Source organism: Zosterops lateralis, assembly GCF_965231275.1.
Source record: "Zosterops lateralis genome assembly, chromosome: Z".
Lineage (NCBI taxonomy): Eukaryota > Metazoa > Chordata > Aves > Passeriformes > Zosteropidae > Zosterops > Zosterops lateralis.
In genome coordinates, this window is record NC_139800.1 from 54,321,687 (window position 1) to 54,343,725 (window position 22,039).

General features: G+C 35.8%; 1 protein-coding gene across 1 annotated transcript in view; it reads left to right on the forward strand.

Moving 5' to 3' along the window:
- The window catches only part of KCNN2 (potassium calcium-activated channel subfamily N member 2), a gene marked incomplete at its 5' end in the record, with an annotated part of 70,731 nt that overhangs the window by 43,606 nt on the left and 5,086 nt on the right, over nucleotides 1-22,039 (forward strand). Inside the window, 4 exons of the mRNA XM_083883237.1 lie at nucleotides 1,072-1,213; nucleotides 14,016-14,126; nucleotides 16,521-16,648; nucleotides 21,145-21,214. Coding sequence (XP_083739363.1) covers nucleotides 1,072-1,213; nucleotides 14,016-14,126; nucleotides 16,521-16,648; nucleotides 21,145-21,214 — 451 coding nt within the window. The remainder of the gene's footprint in view (nucleotides 1-1,071; nucleotides 1,214-14,015; nucleotides 14,127-16,520; nucleotides 16,649-21,144; nucleotides 21,215-22,039) is intronic.

The window sequence follows — 22,039 nt, forward strand, 5'->3', positions numbered from 1 at the left end:
CAGTTATGGAAAGCAGGTTGTTTACAGATTTGTGAACTAATTAAATAAATGGCCCTCTGTGACCCCCTGTGAGACAGAGATTTAGGGACTGTCTAAAATAATACCCTTGTGGAATCTAATAGCATTTAGTTAACCTGAGGCTTCACAGCAGCTGCAGGGGTGATTGCAACCTTGAGTCTGCAGTGGCTGCTGCAGATAGTCTCTGTGGCAGAGCTGCTCTGTCCAGGGAGCAAAATTCCATCTACTTTAGGCTATTAGGCATTTTTTTCCCCACCATAGAGTGAGTGGTGACAACAGGTTTTTAAACCTAAAATGTATCTTCACCTTCTATTAGGTGTATATGTCATGTGAAGACAACATTATTAATCTGAACTCAGGGGGTTTTGGAAGAGAAAAACTGAACATACTCTACTATAATACTGAAACTAAGTCAAGAAATGGCACATCATGACATTTTGCATAACAGCTGACTTAACACTAAAGGGAGTTTTTGCTGCATTTAAGGTACACATCTTTTGATGGTGATAAATACAATGGCATACTTTTTTTTTTTACCTTGAACTTGTAGAAGGAGAGGGAAAACCATATGTTGTCTAAGTCAGCATTTATGTGTTAGCTCAGGGTTGGATTTCTGATCATAGACTTGCATTTAGACCAGGAGATGAAGATGTACTTTGCTGTCTGGTTGTGCACACAACCTTTTCTGACTCTCATATTTGCCACAGGCTGCAGCAACTGTGGTAGAATGATGTCTTATGCTACTGCAGAATATTACCAGGATTTGTACCCCTGATGAAGAGATTCTGTTAAAAACAAAGAGATTTCTGCTACTTTACGATAATAACCAAATACCAAATTATAAACCATTTCTACTAGTAGTGCTATTTTTATACCTTCTGATTCATTACTGCTGAAGTAATTGTATTTGAGTTATACTTAATTCCTTACAGCTGCTTCTAAAATGAGATTGTATACAAAAATGGTTGTATGACCAGTTAATACAATTTTTTCCGAGAGCAAAAGAGTTTAACAAACGTTTTCATGATAAAGAAATTTTCTTCTTCTTTTCAGATACCATGACCAACAGGATGTTACTAGCAACTTCCTTGGAGCAATGTGGTTGATTTCAATAACTTTTCTATCCATTGGATATGGGGATATGGTACCAAATACATACTGTGGAAAAGGGGTCTGTTTACTTACTGGAATCATGGTGAGTGAATTTGCTAATTGGATATGAGATTACATTTGCTGTTAAGTAATTTGAAATTAAGCCCAAAACTTTTGGTAGTCATAAAGAAATATTTATCTGCTGGTTTGTAGAGTGTATACTTAATCAGACCATTCCCAGTCTCATTCCTGTTAATGAAATGGAGTTTTCTTCTTCTTTAGGCAAAAAATTTAGTAGCAATGTAATGAAATACAGAGGAACTAATTGCATCCTGACATTATTCAAACTTCAGAAATCCAGTGAAATCTTTCATTAAATGTTAAGGTATCATATCATCTTGATCATCTTTGGGCATGTGTAATTGGACCAGTACTAATAATGGATCTTCAGTTGTGACTTTTCTTTCTTAAAATTAATCACAAAGAGACATATTGGTGGCTAAACACTTAAAAGTCTTTTGTTTGATCATAGTTTTCTACTTTATTTCTTAAAAGTCTTATAACGTATTATTCATAGCAGTCCATTGCTTTAAGTGGAATTACATTGTGCAGTTTGCACAGTAAGAGCTTTTGCTACCACTGATACCACGCAGCAATTTTTAGGTCATGCATGCTCAATATATATTTATAAAGTTTATTTAATGTCTGGTTTTACTTTTTTGTACTGCACCATTTGGTCAAAGTTAGGCAGGGAGTAAGGCAGTGTATTGTAATGCCAGGAAAATTTACACATATCTACAGTAAATTAGATGTAAACAAGTTCTGCCACTCTTACTTGTAAAAACTTTTGTGTAAATGTCCCTGTGAATGAGAGAGGGTGAATGATTGTCATATATGTAATGTATACAACAATAAGATACATACTTGCTTCTGAATTTTGCCATTGATTAAAAGTAATGCAGTTCCAATGTCTACCTCTGTTAAAACAATGATATTGGGATTATGACTGAAAGCAAATGGTATCAGTGTTGTCTCTTTTGAGCAGATAGGTTGCTAGAATATTTGTTTATAATAAGTATATTTTATAATTTGTATATTTTATGTCCAGAGAGTAAACAAGGCTTATTTTTTTTAATGTTTAAGGATTTTTTTGCAAATGCTTCAAACAAATTAATAAAAAACTTATAGGTTTCAGTTTATTGAGTTTTATTCATAAAGACTTCCAATGTATTTTGCAGAGGGTGGTAAAGGCATATCTCCTTAAATACAGAGTTTACAGTTGAGTTAAAAAGTACAGGCTAAAAGCAGAGGAATTTCTCAGAGGGTTATTTTAAAGGTTCTTTGCTGAGCTCAAATCTGCCATCTTCTGGGGCATTCACCTTTACTTCTTTCTGTGCTGGATACTGATGACAGAAGAGAATGAAATGTGGTCATAAATTCACAAGGAAAAGGGATGGAGAAGCAGTGTTTATTGCCACCTTGCAGTGCAGGGATTGCAGAATGAGGACAGAGCCCTCATATAAAGTGACTTCCAATGCTTCCATGAAAAACTCAAGTGCGGATTTATACATGCAATTTTCTTGCATTGGCATCTCTTTTTCACAACTGCTTGACTTGTAACATGCATGGATGATAGCTTCATGTCTCTGTTTGGGTTTTTTAGTGTTCTGCAGCTACTTTGGAGGAACAAAGGTTCCAATCAGGATGTCATGGTAATGAATTTAGGATAAACATCTTCAGAGACATCATTCTTAACAAAAAAAACCCAAGCCAAGTAGCTGCTGCATTATGAGAGGTAAAACAGTAGATAAAATAGTGAAAGCTTCACCATTAGTTACATTAAAGTAATCTTTCAGAAAAAAAAAATGGAACAGTGAGAAAAAGTCAGATGCTGGAATTACTCTGGGTTTTTTGGGGCTTGCATTTGTTTTGTTTTATTTTTGTTTGTAAAGGACCTGAGGAATATGAAGTATATAATAACAAACTCTCTTCTAGCCTAACCTACAATACTGAAGAGCTTACAGGTCTTGAATATCATTCTTTTAAACTAATTACTCTTCTGAAACTTGTATAGTAACTAATTAATGTTTGTTGTGGAAAGTATAATATCCTGAAAGAGCAGACCTAGTGATTTTTATTTCAATAGGAGCAGTTGATGATCTAATTAAAAGATGCACAAGGGTAATTGTTGAATGGTAGTAGTAAATGTACATAGTAATGTAGTAAAATAAAAGCTTATATTTGATTTTAGGAGGTAAAGTGTAATTCACTATCATGTGAAGCAGCAATTGCATTGGATTAGTGTGATCAATGCCAAATACCATTGAGTGTTTGCTTTTGGGTAAGGTCCTCATTAAAAAGGATGGAAGGGGGAAGAAATAGAAATACTTGTGAATACAAGAGTAGTTACACACATCACTGAACAATTAATATTGGCTTTGTGGAACTGGTGGCCCAAGGAATCCTCCTTTGGTGTCTTGATCCCTGTGAAGGAAGAGCCCTGGTGCCGTGTCTGTTCTCTCACTTCTGCTTCAGGAACTCCTTTCTGTGCAATGGAAATGGGAATGCTCAGGCTGACCTCTGCCCTTGTACTCCAGCCTGGGAAGTGGACTTTGTGCAGTCTGCTGGTGGCACCAAATTTTGTTGAAGATTGGAATTGTAACTACTGCTGTCTTGGGTCACTAGTGTCAAGTGACATCTTCTAAACTCTAAAAATGCACATTTCTGGAAAACAGTTAAATCTTTACGCCTATTCAGATTAAACCAAAAGGAAAAATGCCTTGAGAATTGTGGAGAGTAAGATAACAAAGAAGTTTGATTTATATATTAGAGAAATTGGGAAAAAGAAACAAAAAATACCCAAAAAACCAAAAAAATCTTGTGAACGAAAAAGGCAAACAATGAAAAAATACTAACAATTTACATTTTGATCTTGCAAAGGATTTAAATATAAGAAATTTTCATAAAAATTCTAACACAGTGTGTTACGAAGAGGGGTCAATACAGTGATGTTTTACAGTCAAGCAAGTGAATCTGAACTGGATGTCTCAACTCAATTACCAATCTGTGTTTTTCCAATGAGATTTTACTAGGCAGCAGCAGTATACTGTGGGCCAAGTGGACTGTAAATTGATAGCATATGTATCTTCTGCCACCAGTATACGTTAGGTATGTCTGCAAGAGTGTGAGGGATGGATGCACATACAGCTGCTGTTGCTGTTCTCAGAACAGGATGGAGAGGAAATAGGGAGAGCTATGGCATTTTCACCGTGCCACGCAGCTCGTTGGTGTCCTGTATTTACATGTCTTTTATGCCTACTGAAGATGCCATGCCTGGTTGTCAGTGCCCACTCAAGAAGGTGTCTCAGATGCTCATCAGCAAGGTGATCTCAGCTACAGGTGGAACACTTTCCTTTGCATGATTTCTAAGCAGAACTGATTGTGTAGGCAGCACTTCCACTTTCTTAATGGCTTTTTTAAGCTATGGCCTTGGAGTAGTTAGCAAAATTTTCCTTGGTTTAAAAGGAGGATAATGACATTAGCAAAAATTTAAAGAATATCAGTTGTAAGAAATTGGTAAGGAGGAGCGTAAGAAGATATGGAAAGGTGTATAATTGTGGACTGTGAGATGGATAACTTTTGCAGATCTTTGTAAGCTTTTGCGGTTACACAAGATAAAACAATGGCAATCAGTTCTTCTGACTGCAAATACAAGGACCCGTTAAAAGTTTTAAGAAGGATATTTTTACTTTTAGATCCAGCATTATGTGGTGAGCTGGTGCATTTATTATATGATGCAAAGTTTGTGATGTAGAATCTTCCTGCAAAGACACCCACCAGCAGTTTGAAGCAGACATGTAGGCCAAACATATGTTGCTACAAATAAAATGGATTAATTGCAATTATTCTGTCACAGGATACAGTTGGTTGGGTATAGCTTGATGAAGTTTGCTTTAAATTAAATAGATGGTATTTCAAAGTGTTTGCTTTGCTAATGTGGAAATTACACTTTAATTGCCTCTCTTATTGAAATTAACTTCACAGAGGTTGTTAGGCCTATGAAAGTACCAAGTAGATAACAAAAGTTTCTTAGATGTATACAATAGCTGTGGACAAGATTAGAGTTGCACCATGCAAAAATTTTAAGTGGCATTTTTTAGCTACGGTATTTGAAGACCACTCACATAGATGAAGTATTCTTATTAGAGTAGTTGCAATGCAGTCATTGTGTACAATCTGGCTTTAGGGACAACAGTTTTTATTAGTTCCAAATGGTGAATCAAAAATTAATGAGATCTCTTTTAAAGCTTCTCATGCTGAAGGTTTTAATGTGTTTTGGAAGTCTGCATTTATTTCTAAACAATCACAGTTTCTTTCCTGTATATCATGAAAAAAGTGATGAGGGTGAGGTGTTTCTGCTGTAAGAACAGAGGACTTTTCATCTAAGGCTTAATTGTGATGTTTGTGCAAATGGAAGTTGTAGACAGCCCAGTCTTACCAATAAACACAGAGAACTATCTAAAAGAGGAACATGACACTTAGCAGCAGTATCTAACTGTCTCATTTTTTGTTGATAGCAAAATCTGAACTGTATTATTTTTGAAATTTAATAGTTGCTAGATTGTAAGAAAGTGAGATGAAAAAGTAGATTCTAACTGCATAGTTAACATTGTCTACGTCTTCTAAGATGAGTCCTGAAAAAGAGAAAAAATAAGGTAAACATCAGATTTGAGCAAATATGAAAATTATTTTTCAGAACTCTGTGGATAATGTATAAAAAGGTCATAAATTTATTGTGCATAATAATGTCTAAAACGTGTGATTTTATGAAAACTTTTGTTCGTATTGTTTAATTGTGTAGTATGTTAGAGAAACATAACAGTTTGTAAAATACAGAAATGTATTTTGAATTACACTCTAAAAACTGAAGAAGTATGAACAGTTCTAGTTAGAGCACTGTGGTGAATCATTCTGTGGATAAGAGGATATTTCAAACATCTTAAATACTGCACAGTTTTTACTTCTCTGAAAGTACAGAAAATATGAAAAGCTTTTCATGTGAATTGATAGCATCTTGGGTCCATGTCTCAGATATATGCTAGAATATCATTCAGTTGATTCTGATAATTCAGTGATAACTGTAAGTAACATCAGGATTTAGGACAGATTGTGTTTGTTCCTTCTAGCATAGTACAACCTAAGTAGACAATGTGTTGAGCAAAAACTTTATATGGAGAAGACAGTTAATGATGCTTACATTCTTAGGGATAAAGCTATTAAAAGGTGGGCTGCTGAGAAATTTGTCAACTCCTCTAATGTTATTGTTCCAGCAGAACAAATTGCAAAAATGGAAGCTTTTGTAGGGAATAAAGATAGTTTGGGATTATTTTATGTCCATGGCTTGTTGTATTGACATTTATAGCTGAAGTAAAGAATCATGAATTATCAAAATCAACCTGAGAAGGTTCAAAACATGATCCCTTAAGTAGTGGTTGAGAGAGCAGTAATCTGAAAGGTGAGCGAATGGCAGAGGCTGTACTCCATTTGAGTAAACAACATCTCTTAAAGGTTGCACCCTCTTTCGAAGCCAGAAAAATTAAGGTAAAAAAGCTTTTTCAGAAGGTCTTTAGTTTGCACTAGTAGAGCAGGGAAGTCTTTGAAGTGGCAGATGACACAGGAACTTAGGTCTAGTTGTGGATGCATTTCAATAAATTCAAAGGCAATTAATTCCTGGCTGGAATGAGAAGCAGTTGTCTCATGCTGTCCTTGTTTACATAGGTATGACTGGAGCTTGATGACTGTTGCAGCAAAACTTCTTTGTTCTGAGGAAATGTAATTTCATTTGCAACAGCCTTGGATTAAATACAGCAGTTTTCATATATTTTACCCATATTCTCATGAAACTTTTGTATTTACAACACAGGTGAAGAATAAGAACATCACTAGTAGCTTTCATCCTGAATTATTAAAATGGTATTTCCCATCAGCCTTATAGGCTGTTAAGCCTGCTCATTTAATGAAATCAGACTTCAACCCTTGCCCAGCCAGAAGTTTTTTGTGCATTTTGGGATAAACTCACCAGGGGTATTTTAGCTGTTATGACTACTGAAGGTTTACCCGAAGCCCATTCAACAGGATTTAATTGTCAGGCTTCCCTGAGTTAACGCTACAGTCATTTATCGGTTCCCCTGTAGAAGAGATATTGTCTTCATGTTATAAATCATTATGTCCTGTGCTGTCCCAGATGTCTCTCCTAGTACCCAGCTTTCATTTCTCAAGAAATTTGCTTCACCCTCACTTATGACTACCCATTCTTATGTGTGACAGTATTTAATCAATTTCACATTTATATGTAACATTTAATGGTCTTCATAATTTTTATTTTTGCAACATTGCTAAAAACCTTATGGACTAATTAGAAGCAAACAAATCTACTCATCTACTCTTATATAGATCAGAAGTTTAAATGTTGCAATAAAATTCTAGATGTGATGCAGACAAACTCCACTAAAGATAATAGTAGCTAGGCAAATATTGAATACATGAAAGTATAAATAATGTGAAGGTATTTTAGATCATCCTTTTGGCTGAGATAGCATAGTTGTTGTCCTATTACTCATTTTATTTCAGGCTTTCAAGGTTACATATCTTTCCCAGTAAACAGTGACAAATGCAAACCCACATTTATACAGCACCATTTCCCTAGCCTCTTTCTTGTTTGGGAGAGGTTTTTTTTACTTCAAGCAACATTTTTTTTCATTTTTTTTCCCCCTTCCCTGGTGGTCATGTACGTCCACCTTTGAGAGACCCAAATGAACAAAATGCCTGTTTAAATTCTTACAGGATTTTCATTTTATGCAGAGCAGCAGGAGGAATGTTGTGCCTTTTCTGGTGCAGAGCTAGATTTCCCACCAGAACCATATGTCTGCAAAGCGCACCTTCTCTCTCCCTCAGTGGATCCCAAGGGAAGTGAGCAAGAAATGTGGCAACTGCCTTCTTTCAGCTACAGGCAAGTATAGCAGGACATTTTTGTGACACCTACACCACTAAAGATTGCATTTCACTTCCAGTCCAGTAAACCCAAGATGCCAGGTGACTTTCAACAGAGACAGTGATACACAGTGTTGCTTCCCTTCTCACCAATAGCACCCTCCAGGTGGTTGGTTGCAGGACTGACTCAATTCTCTGTTGTCTTGCAAAGGTATTTCAAAACCTTATCAAAAAAAGAACCAAGTGACAATGCCAGAAGCATTTACTTAGAGGACTACGGGGTTTCTCTACTGACAAAATGCTGCTTTCAGTTCTAACTGAAAATGCAGCCAGTGCTAAGTTTTGTTTGCCTTAGATAAACCCCTGGTTGAAGAGTTGAAAGCACTTCTCTGGCTGTCAGTAAAACAAGAATGTTAGATGTACATGCTAGACCACTTGAAGTCTGAATCCTCTAGTTTTGCAATCACTGTCTTGCAGCAGTGTGAGTCTTCAGTCTTAGCACTTCTGAGTGGTAGTAAAGGTCTTGATCCAGATTTGATAGCCACATTTTCATTGTGTCTTGTAGGAAACACCAGCTTTTTCCCTCCAGCTGCCATGGCTGTGTGAGCTGTGGCTTACTGTAATTCTCTGTAGTAATTTTTACTTAGTTGGCTTTGGTATTGTGATGCTGCTGATACCAGCAGAAAGCTCAGGGTGCATGAGTGCAGAGGACAGTGGATTGTGGTTGGACTGCAAAAGGCATCTCAGCTGGTATGTAGTAAGTATACTGATGAATAACTTTGACAAGGAAGAAAAAGACAAGGTCAGGTCTAGTATGATGTGCACACTATAACTGGATTAATACAGGTCTACCACCTTTATTAATTCTTATTTATATTGCTGTAGCCCTTCAAGCTACCTATCCTATTGATACCAGTACTGTATAAAGAGAATAGAAATACGTAGTCCAAATTTCTGAAGAGTTCACCATTCCCACAGAGCAAATAGAATGGAAGAATTATGTAGGATCAGTAGAAGTGATCTTGGCTTATGAGAATCTGATGTACCTTCACTGGTTTTGCTAGGCTTTGTAGTCAGCAAAATCCTAAACAAAGAAGGGGAAGGTATTAGAAGAAAACTATATATTAGATTAATATTTTTCTAGGGACCTTTTACTGAGTAAATAAGTGATGCTTGACTGAAAGGGCTTATTAGAGCTGAAATCCATGAGAAGTCATAAAATATTGCAGCTGAGGGCAAATATGTAGCATTGTTCTGTATATGATGCCATATAGAAGAGACTACATCAACACAGAGCAGAATAACATTGTAAAGAATGACAGGCAAAGAAAATAATTATTACAGCAATCTCTGATGTGTCTAAGAGATAGTTTGCTTTGTTAAAGCAGTTGAAAGAAGGCTTGCAATAATTCAGAACTAAGTGCCAAGAGGAGAGACTGTGCAGAAGATAGGGAAAGTTGCAATTTATAAAGCCTGAAAGTAAAGTGAAAGAAAAAAACAAGTAACAGTCACGCTTTTTTCTGAGGGTCAAGTTTAAGAATTTTGTTCAGTTGCTAAATTTAAAGTATAACTTAAAATACAATTAATTTAAGCTTTCTCCTTTTTCCCTTTTCAAATAGCTTTTGGGCTTGACATGGGCTTGACATCAGTGCCTGATGACATTATTATTTCCCCCTCAATTTAATCCATCCTTCCATTCATTTTTTAAAGGAGTATCAGTCATCATTTAGGTTTATGTAACAGAGAAAATTATTATCCTACTACTGTTTAACAACTGCCTAACCATATGTGAGTAAAATGCTGACATACACTTCCACTTACATTTCTATTAGGGAAACTCACTTTGGATTCTAGGCATCAAAGGGGGCTAGAGAGGAGAATGGCTTTTACAGACTCATGCATGCCTGTACAAGCATTTGGACTTTAGGTGTCGTTCTTTGTCCTTAACAGGAACAACATATTTAGAATTAAAGATACAAAGAATGTCCTCAAGTTGCTTTCAGTAACATCAAATTGTTTTCATAAGGGACAACAGCTTAACAGATTGTCAGTCAAGGCGAGTTCTGTTCTGTGTAAATGGTTGTAAACCTTATGTTAAAGGGTGTGTTGCTCATAAATGTAAATTCTGTATCACCATCACAGATCTGATGCCACTGTGAAGTCCAGAGTTTTTTGATTTGCTCAGCTGGAAGACTGTGTATATGTTTATTTTCAGACTTCTTGCTTTTACTGTAGACTAATAGGCTTCACTTCATATGGAGCAAGAAATACTGTGGGTTCAGGATGAAATCCATATGCTTCATTTTCTGATCCTTGCAAACAGGAAATAGACATTGCTTGGCTCATCAGTGGAGTCCTAATCTTGCCTGTTCTTAAATCTGTGATCTTTAAGGGCTTCTCATGCTTTAGTAGATAGTTTCATTCAGTTTGTAATGCTTTCTGGAAAATAGAAGAATTCAGGTACATTAGCTTTCAAAACAGGTGGCTTGTTGATCATAGAGTTCTTGAACACCATCAAATTAATGGATGGTTAATTCTGTTTTTACCTGTTTCCTCTAAGTGGAGCAAATGAACAATATAGTCAAACCTTAGCCTTGACTTGATCAATTTGCTTACACTGCATGTATTGTAATAATTTCTGTCATAAGTGCCCTTAAAATCAGGCTGCTTACCAAGACAAAATAAACTGCAATAACTCTGTAGTGCAGGAGATGGTCAGGCAGCTGATTAAGGAGCAAGAATTCCAGATAGAATTGATTAATGCTTTGATACTTGAAAATATATACATTCCTACTTTTTTTCTTAATCTTTTTTCATTTTCCTCATCTTACGTATAATTCTCTTGAACAACAGCTTGAAACAATGATTTATTTTATTGTTTACTTCAAAACTAGATAAAAATAATGTTGTTGAAAGTTATAAAATGCAGTAATCAAATATAAGACTTTATAGAATTTTATTCTCTAGAAAACCCCTCCCGTGGTTGAAATAATTATTAGTGTTTTTACTTAATTTGAGTAATTTTAATAAATAAATAGCTGATGCATTACATACTATTGATATAACAAACTGGGCATGTAAGTTGACCTACTGATTTTCATGTGAATCAGCATATTCAAAAAACATGGCAAGTGTCATGCACACAATGCTACTATTCTTAAAATAACTATATTGCCTCCATTTAATTTTTGCAATTTTGAATCATTCTCACTTTATGAGTATTTTTAAGGATGTTGAGCCCTTTAGGGAAGGCATGTGATACTGCAGGTTGCTGTAACATAAAATATTATTTGGCTTTATGTAGTTAAGGGTGGAATTTTAGTCATTGTTGTAAGCTGCTATGAGTGATTTTTTTTCCCTTCACTATGAAATGTAAAAAGGTTTATTTATATCACTACAGTAATACAGTATATTACTTCCTGCTCCTGGAGAAATACTAAAAGAACTCATGTTCATGTCTTGAGATCCCATCATATACCACAAAACCAAGAGGTTTAAACTGAATCCAGAATACTTGCCATCACAATAAGCTGTTCCGGAGGTGAGGAAGATAGCAGCGCATATACACCATAGAAGGGGTTGTCACATCTTGCCAGTGACAGTCTTGCAATGCTGCAGGCAGTATATTTTATGTGAGACATAAAACTCCTACTTTTGACAGCATTTGACCCTTACAGCTGTTATGCCTCATTGAAAAAGTGTGGGACTTAATCACAAAGGCTGGAATGATTTTGCCTCAAACCAAACTCTTGCCTGCCACCATTCCTCTAGCCTTTTTGAGCAGGATTTGGAAAGAACCATCTAGTATTTCTCTCCTCCAGTAAATTGGCTTAAACCAGTGTTTTGTGCCAGTGGTGTCTGTATTAATAAGCTTGTTTCCATTCTAGCTTTCTTGCTGTGAGCAGGCAGAACTCCGGTTATGTCATTAAATCAACATCTGGCCCTGTTTTTCTTGACATACTGAACCAAAATATGTCTGCTTTTATCTTCATTTGCTTTTCTTTTCTTATATGGGGTATTTTATTAATTTATTTGCCTACAGAGAAGTTCTCTGTATGCATATTAGAATTTCCCTCGACAGGAAGAAGACCTAAAGAGCACTGTCTGTTTTCTGGGAAGTTAGGCCACGTTTGAGCATCTTCTGCCTTGTCCTCTTCTCAGAAGGCTCAGTGGCCTTCTGGAGTGCTTAGCCTTAAGCTGCGTGGGCTTTATTCTTCCTTTTTAACTGTTGGTGAGGTCTGGAGAAGCAAAAGAACTTTTAGCACCATTTTGACTCATGCAGAGAGCAAAATTTCAAGTAAATTCCCATGAACTTCCATTGTCACAAGACTGGAATACAGAGAGACAGAGAAGAGCAAAGCCTTAGTATTGAGGACAGGAAAGAAGGAGGAAATACAGCAAATTTATGAAGGAGTCATTTGAAGAAATGCTGGGAGCTTTGAGGATGGAAAATGAAAACTAATTGCAGCAAATGAGGTGCTTGAGAGGAATTAGATGGATTTCTTGGAACAAACTACCAGGGAAATGGAGAAATTGAAGACTTGAATTAATTGAAGGCTTTCACAGAATTCATTGTGTGCCTCAGTCAGTACACAGAGAGACAAGATCCAGTTTTTTAAGGAGACTGTGGAAAAAGGGTTTCCAATGAGTTAATTTATTTTGGAGTCTCCATGCGTTTATTAATGGATTTTGTATTTTGAAAGCTAAATTGTGGGATTTCTTATGGATTTTCTGGAGAGGGTAAGACAGTTATACTTGTGGGGCATAGAGAATAAATTTATGGGAGAATTACAGAATGAGTAGAAAAAAATTCTGTGAATGAAAATATGTTAAGCTTCAGTGAGAAGTAACGAGAAATTGCTTTATATTGGAGTGCAATAATGACACAAGTGCAATAAGAACTGGATTAGAATGAACATGCAAGTTAAACACTTGCCTCCTATATTTAATGAGGTACTGATACTTTTTTTTTAAGAATCTGTAAAAAATTGTTTACTAAAACAAAATATTAAGGCAGCAGAACTTATAAACAATGTAAAGTAAATAATACCTCTAAATGTGTATAATGCTTGATACCTGGCTCATTTTAGCATTCTTTCTGTTTCTGCCCCATAAAAAGGGATTTAAATTTGTGATGCTGATAAAGGCACTGTCATTCCAAAGAGACAAGCACCTTCTGGAATAAGCCTGTTGTGCACATACATTATATATTCCATATATATACATGGAATGTATATAGAATTATTAGAAAATTGTATATATTGTATATAATTGTATTATATAAAATTAGAAAATTGGTTTTTTCTCTGTACAAGTTTTGAAGACATGGTCCTGTGTATGCATTCTTTTTTATATGGTAATAAGATAAGCAGAAATAATATAGGAAAAGATCACTGAAGGATGCAGAACAACAGGAAAATATACTAAAGTGAGTAAATACTAACTTTACTATTATTTTATGCCCAGCAGAAAATCCTAAGAAACTTTTATTTTTTGTGTGTGTATGCTAAATATGAATCTAATCTTATTTCCTCTATAGCATTTGCTATAACCTTGATTAAGAACAGGGTACTCTGTTACTAATATTCTGAGTTTAAAAAGTTGTTTTTATCACCTCTTTTGTTTATGCATTAGAAATGGGATATGTTCAAATTTTCTACCCCTGCAGGAAAAAGAGAAGCAGAACATTTAAATCATTATGCTCACTAATTATTTTGGTGCCTTGACAGTTTACCAGCCTGTGAATATTGACTTTTCGTAATACTCTGAAATGAAATTCTTTAGCATGTTCACTGTATTTATCCGGGATGAATCACCTGATGTCTGCCATACTTCTACAGGAAGGGAGAAACTTCCTCTAAAAACTCTGCAAAATGCAGTAGTAACATCTTGGGGGTTTGTTTTATTGTTTTCAGGGTGCTGGGTGCACTGCACTGGTGGTAGCTGTGGTGGCAAGGAAGTTAGAACTTACCAAAGCTGAAAAACATGTGCATAATTTCATGATGGACACCCAGCTAACTAAAAGAGTAAGTCACACTTTGTACTCACAACTGAAAAGGAATAATGTGTATTAATTTATTTATGCATTTGTTTTTAAGAAATCTCCTGCTTGGTATCCCGGCTGAACTTTATTATGGGTATTATTTTGAAAGATTAGAAATTGAATACCTTGAGTTTTTCCCTAAATTGAAGGCAACTACAAGTTGTCAGCAAATTTTAAGGATTTGAATATTGTATAGAAGATCCTTGTAACTGGAAGGTACTTGTTGTTAATTAGATAATAGTCTAGTTTCGCAGCAGTTAAATGCTGTGAAACTAGACTATTGTATTAAAACAAAAGCTTTTGCATAGCATATGAAAATTTTTAAATTTTTTTGTAGCTAAAATAGGTGAAATGACAGACAAAAACAAAGATTTCAAGCTGTGAGAGGTGTTCTTAAGAAAACAACATATTCAGGGTTTATGAGTGAGGCAGTCTTTCCAACTGCTGTTTCTACACAACACATGGTTTATTTAGTGGCACACAGTACTGAAGAACCTTGAAAGATGTTTGTATATATTATTTTTAGTAGAGACTATTTTTTTACAAAATAGAAACCATTGGTATTTATAGAAATATTTTAAATGAAAGAAAATGCAGCAAACAAGGCAACAGAAATACTTGGCTAGAACAGGTCAGTGTTGAGGGAGCAAGAAAATGAGTAGCAGCTGTACAGTCCACTCAACTTGTTCAATATACATTATTGAGGAGAGTCAGTGTGGACACAAAGGTCCTTACAATCACAACGGGAGCTCAGCAGTTTCTCCTTCCTGATAGGTGCAGAAGGATGTCAGTGCCTGAGATGGAGACAGTAGTTCTGCTCCAGACGAGGAGAGGAGAGTGGCTGCCCTGGCACAGCTCCATCCTGTGTTGCAGAGAGCCCTGTCCTATCCCCTCATGTTGTGTTTCTCAGAACACTGCCCTGGCTGTGCTGACTCTCTTTTCTGTGCTGCTCACCTCTAACAGCCTGTATCTCCTCTAAGGAGTAATGTCAGGGAAAGACTGAAGATGAGTGGGAAAACAGTTCTTATATAGGTATAAAGAGTTGTCTGACAAGGTGTCTTTCTGAGCTTGTTGATTTACATTCCTATTGCAGTCAGTTGAGGTCTTGTTGATACTAGACCACAGCAAACAATTTGTACCTTCCTAACAGTTACTTTTCTAGTGTTATCTGACAGCTGAGCCCAAAATGTGCCTCAGAGATTGGCCAGATTTTGAGTCTGGTGTTTGTTTATGCCTTTTGAAGTTTATTTTGTTCATCTATACTTCATGTAAACATCAATGTTAGTCTAATACTTTATCCAAGTGGTGTGTTCATAACTTCAAGCTCATTAAACTCAAAGTACATGAGAAATGGACCAAGCAAACAAATCCAAGATGCACATGAGATCACAAATCACACAGTTGCTGGGGAGCTTTCCTCACAGCCTGAAGATAGGCGTGTACCTTATGGAAATAGCAAGGGCTACTTAGGGATTGTGAGGAGGTCTCTAAAGCATGGTTATGCTTTCAACGAAGACAGGACAAGGTTCTCCAACACTTACAGGTGCAAGATAGAGGAGCCCATTGCTGGGCGAAGCTATTGCATGACATTCCTGCAATGTCTTAGCCACTGACTTAGCTCTGACACTGCAGTTAATGGCATGATGTAAAGCTGGAGGGAGGCGAAATAAAGGTGAATAATCAGGACTATTTTTCTTTCCAAATAACTTAGTCATTCAGCCATTAATCAACATTGCATTTAAATTATTTGTATGTTTTTAAGCATTCTTGAAAATTTCATGGGCCTAAAAAGAGAACTGTAGATACTCTTAACTTTATATTTTATGAAAAGTCTCATATAAAAAAAAAAAAAATCAAACTACTTTTTAAATAGAACTCTGCCCACATTAATTGACTGCGTAATTTTTCATCTTCTTGGAGAGTGCTAAAAAAAGAAACAAGTATAAAAACAAAACACCACCAAAAAAAAAAAAAAAAAAAAAAAAAAAAGTACTCAAGCAGCTCTGGAAGTTTAAATAAAGAAATGTTGTGGTCCTATTGAATACACTTAATCAACATTCAGATAAAGCATTAGTATTCTTCACTGTAATTTATATTGACATAACCACCAAACAATTCCAACTTTTTGAAGAGGGAAAATTATTCCTGGATGCAGAAATATTTGATCAGAATATGACATCTATATAAAAAGGAAACTGCTCAGCTGTCCTGTTAATCCAGTTGTTGCTTTCTTCCCTCAGTGCTGCTGTTTCTTGAGGTACCCACTTCCAATAGTTATGACAGCATTTCAAAAGCTTTAGGAAGAGCTAATAGCAGAAAAGTGAAAATGTAACATAGTACTACTTTTGTCAGCCTGGTGTTTTTCTTTATTAAACAGGTGAAAAATGCAGCGGCCAATGTACTCAGGGAAACATGGTTAATTTATAAAAACACAAAGCTGGTTAAAAAAATAGATCATGCAAAAGTAAGGAAACATCAACGCAAATTCTTGCAAGCTATTCATCAGTAAGTACTATTTTACTTTGCTTTTCCTCTCAAAGTGTTTTCTCTTAGTTTCCTTCTCTTTCTCTTAGTCCCATCCTGCCCCTCTCCTTCTTCTTCCTTTACCATTCCTTTCCCTTCATAGATAATTGTTCTGGAGGTTGATTTTCTTTCAGAGTAAGACAAAGAGAAGGTTTTGCTGTATTATCTGTTTACTATAAAATAAAAACATATGCTGGCAGTTTATGTCTATATAAACTGGTTGATGTTTTTTAGAAGTTTTCCATGCTTCTTGAATTATCTAAGACTTTTTTTTGTTCTTTGCCACTGAGACTATCCTTGTTTTTATGCATTTGCTTCCAAAGATGCAAGCTACAATAGACAGAAGGAGATTTTAAAAAACATTTTCTTTGTAGTTGACATTTTAATATTTTAAAATCAGAATGATGTGATAGAAGAGAGTATGTATATAGTGAATAATGACAAGAATATTCATCAAGTATCATTTTGTGGCCCACCAGCATTTAGTTGCCTCTTTCCACTGTATATTCTCAGTGCTTAAGATCAAATGTTGGTATGTCAGCAATGACCCCTGCCATCTGTTCTAGGGAATAGGAGTATATGCCAGTCGCTGAGACCACTGAGCACCTCTGGAATTATTCAAATGAGTTGCTCCCCTCTACTTTAGGGCCTGAAAACAAGACTGACACCTAAAACTCATAGTAGGATTAAACTGTGCCATGGTATTGCCGAACTACATTTATCTAAAATTTGCAGTATGTATTTGTCATAAAGCACATCCAAATGAGCAGAATTGCACAATGGTTACTGTTCCTTGAACTACATGGGTGGAAAAAATTCCAGAGTTTTGTCCTCAGGAACCAGAATTCTTTTGAGGAATGGTCAAGATGTTTATCTATTCTATTTGTTATCCCCATCCAGCCTGAGGCAGCTATTTGTACAGGCTGTGAAGATCATTCCCATGAGTTACAGTGAAGAAATAGATCAATTAAGTTTGATTTCAAAGTGATAGTTTCATAACTTTTGAGTGTAGATCTGTGCCTGAGACACCCAGTGAAGAGATGTGAGGAAAGCATCCATGATGAAAAGAACATCTATGTAGCATCTTGCAGGAAAGACAGGAAGGAAAGGCCAGGTTTACTCATTTCCTATTAGTAAATTTAGACTAACAATCATTCTCTCTTTCATAGCAATGTTTTAAAGCAGTAGGTAGCTAAGCTTAAGGTATGAAGTATTCTGTAAACCTTGATGTAATACAGAAATGCAATACAGTATTGCATTTAGGAAACTTGCAGGATTAAATGTTACTGTGTAATTGTGGAAATGCTTTGAGGAATTAAAACACATCAGAAGTTAAGGCATTTTTGTGTGAATATAAAAAGTATATTTTTATAAAGCAGTTTGGCTGCTTAGCTGAAAGGATTGGGAGGTGGAGGGGAGTGGCAGAGGTTCTGGGGAGAGGATGGTATGTCATGTGCAACATTGCTGGACTTGAATCCTTGATTGCAAAGGTTGTTCCTTAGCATTTTAACTTTACTATTTATTTTGTGTGTGTGTCTGTGTGTCTGCGTGTGTATGAGCACATATGTTCAGAAAAGAATCTAAAAAGCACAGCAGGCTCGATCTCCAGCTTTTTATATCACTCAAGCTCAGAAGAATTTTGCAGGATATGAAATGTGTTTGGCGCCTCCCTTAAAAATTAATTAATCACGTGGGGTGAAAAAGGTGCCATCAGTAATTTTTTCCTGGCTGTGACGGCTGGATTGCACAGCTATTTTTATCACTTCTGTCTGTCTTTTACCACTTTGCATTGCAACCCCAAAACTTTTGTATTCAGGAAAACAAACAAAATATAATTTTTTCAATATGCTGAAGAGTTCACCATGGATGAAAACATTGCACTAGCAGTTTGCTTTCTTCCCATAGCTGAGTAAATAGATGCAAATTAATTCTCCATCCCTTTGCACTTTTTCTCAAGTGACTAACGGTTTTCCATCTTTCAAGAGTCTTAAGTTTTGTTTGGTCCTCCTCCTTCACCTTCCAACCATATCACTGGAGACAAAAATAAAAGGAGTAACATTTCAGGGCCAATTTCATAAAAGAAACCAGACTAGATCATGATAACAGCCAGAGTCATAGCTCTAAAATGTGTTCAGCTGGTCTGGGTGTTCTGTTTCTCATGCACACTAGGTAAGATGAAGGTGAAATCACAAAAAGGTATCTTATGTATCTTATGAATAAGAAAATATACAGATGATAGTTGATGGGAAGAATTGAAGATATTGTACATTCTGTTCATCATGAATTGAGTGAGTTAGACTCTTTCTCAGGCAGCTACTGATTGAAAGTAGCAACTCCCTAAGAGTTTTCATCTGCTGAATCGAGCCCACTGTGCTCATTTGGTTGTTTTAGTATATTTTACACTTTGTTTTCTTTTGTTTTGTCTTTTTTTCAACAAAATGAAAATAGAGCTCGGAAGTAAGTTGTATAAGTTGTTCCTTTCTAAACTTGCAGAATTTACCACTGTCTGCATGCAAAAAATAGAGTTTTTATTTGTGAACTTCAGTGGTCTGATTGCTGCCATGGAAACACGATCCAGAATCATGATCTTTTTCTGTGATAAGTGAAGTTCATAATATCAAAATTTTATCTTAATGAATTATACCATGAAAGGCTGTTGGTTTTCTTTAAATCCGGCTGCTGCAGCTAAAGACTTGCCATATCTGTACATTCTTACAGTCTGTGGTAGGTGTTGGGTTGGTTACCATGAAGAATTATGTTGGTGTCAACTGGTACTTGTACTACTACAATAATAATGAACTTCCTGGAATTTTAAAATTAAAATTCTGATTGTCAAACAGATAAGTCAATGAATCTTAAGAAAAGCAGAAAACACATATTCTGCAAAATATTTGAGAGAATGGTCACCAAAACACTGGGGTTGTAATTCTCCAGTGAAATAATTTCCTTTGAATAGTTACTCTGTTCTGACAGTGTGATGATACAATTCTGTACCTTGGAGACTCCTTCATATTGTTTGCTTTATACAAACTCCACCTTGTAGCCTCTGAAAACACCACTCCTACTGCATTCATGTTGTGGTCTGAAAGAAGCTTCCAGGGGAAGAGGAGCATATGACATTCCAGTAACAAGCTCCTGGAATGCCAGTTTTATGTGATTGGTTCATTTCTACCTTAACAGAATAATTTATATTTTGAAGGTATTTTAAAATGATATTTCACTCTCCAGAACTTGCTTTCTCATACCAGTTAGCCCAGATATGAAAGGAAATGGTTGTAAACTAAAGAGATGAAAGAAACTTTCTGATGTTGAAGTACCTTCAAGAAGGTTTTCTTTAAACTAGCTTTCTAAGTAATACCATCATTGAGAAACGGGCAGAGAGTGCATTAGCAGCCCACCTGTCACAAAATGCTGCCACACATATTTCTGTTTGAAAGCTAACCAAATGGTTATTTTGGTTGGCCCTTGGCACACTAGTAAACTGAAGTGTTATCACACATTGTTTATAAATTGATACCTTGGTTTTTCAATACCCTATTTCCTGCTCTAGAACAGCCAGAAAAGTCATTGAAAGTGCAAGTATGGATCTATTATGAGGTGTTGAACAGTTCTGTGAATCATACTTAAGGGAGAAATTAGCAATTTCTGAAAATGAAATCCACAAACCACTTGTCTAGTAGTTAATCTGAAAAATATGGAGTTTCTATCAGGGAATGTATAAGAGTGGTCATATATCTTACAAAAAATGTGCATAGTCTGCAACAATAATGCAGATAGGTATGCATCAAAGAAAAAAATGTACCCTTGCTGCTTCTTTCAGTTTTTCGTTGTTGTTTAAATAGTGCTTTGAAAAAGAATGATGCAAATTTAAAATGTAATCATATTTAGATTCACAAATTATCTAAGAAAACCAAATGTATTGGCAAGCATGTTGGTTATTTAGCTGCTGGTCAGATGGAAGTTCTGTTTAAAGTAAGGAGAAACTCACTTATCACTGTATGTTCATCAGGTCCCAACACCTGCTAACCCAATCCATTTCCGACAGAACAGGGCTAATACCTGTATCTAGTCATGTAGGCATGGGAAGATTCTTGATTACTACAACAATAATGACAAAAAACTGTTGTTCTGTGTTTCTTCCTATATCTACTTGTCACGATACTGAGGCTTTGAGGAATGTTTTGGCTTTCTTTCATGTAGTCTGGATAAATTGTTATCTTCCCTTTTGAATTCAACTTTGCCCATGGCAAATGGTATTCTCAAGGACATCACATTTCCTTGCTCTTTCCTTTTCTGCGGTGTTAAAGAAGCATGCTTCTCATTGTAGCAGGCACATGACTGATTCTGACTCTACACAAAGTAGTCAAGGCATTGTCCATGCAGTTATTTGCTCTTGTAAGTTTTGTGCATGCTCTCTAGAAATCCTAGTATGACCTCATACGGAAAAAAAAAAGCTGACTTAAAATTCCACTTTTTAGATTAAGAAGTGTAAAAATGGAACAAAGGAAACTGAATGATCAAGCCAACACTTTGGTGGACCTGGCAAAGGTTAGTAGGCAGTTACTGTTGTTTCAACATTCATCCTTTCAAAATGATGAGTTTTTAAGTGAAAATGTTATGCTTTATGTGTGCAAATATTGTTAACAAGGTTGTTATTTGTAGCAAATGAAAATATGTATGTATTTTGTAGTAGCACCTACTGAAAGAAACATCCTGACAGAGGTTTGAATGTGCCATGTTTATTTTTTTTTTTTTTGTACATTTGAAAAAGACATCACAATTGAGAGGCTGATCCTGAGAGCTCCTGAGGTGCCTGTGGTGGTCATGGTAAATGCTGAATTGTGAGTGGGCTGTAGTGGTGTAGTGCTGTGTAGTAGGAATATTTGCCATGTGATGATAGTGACTCTGCCATAACAGACTGTAGTAAATAGCCTCTAGACTGGAGTTAGAGGTTCTTGTTTCCTGTTCCTGTTTTATGCAGCAGTAACTTTGGACAAGTAAATTTAGATTTGCATTTAAGTTTTTATGATGAGTAATAGCTGCCTACTTTTCCAATATGTCATAAGGCTTTTTAAATATTTTTTTAAACCATTTTACTTGAGGAAAAAAAAGACTATGCAGTTGCAAGCTGCTTGTTTACTGTTGCTAGAATTTTTCATAAATATATACTAACAAGAAAACTAGAGGTCTGAGCTGATAGCATTTTGGATTTCTCATTAGTTCTTAATATTTAAAGTTACTGTGAGCTTAATTTGAGGCTACATTAGAAGCATTCTCTTCCTAAGGGTTTCTTAGGAACCCTTAGGTTCCTAAGAACCTCTTCATTTACCTCTTCATTTACCTCAAAATTCTCTTCAATTTCAAGTCCATCAA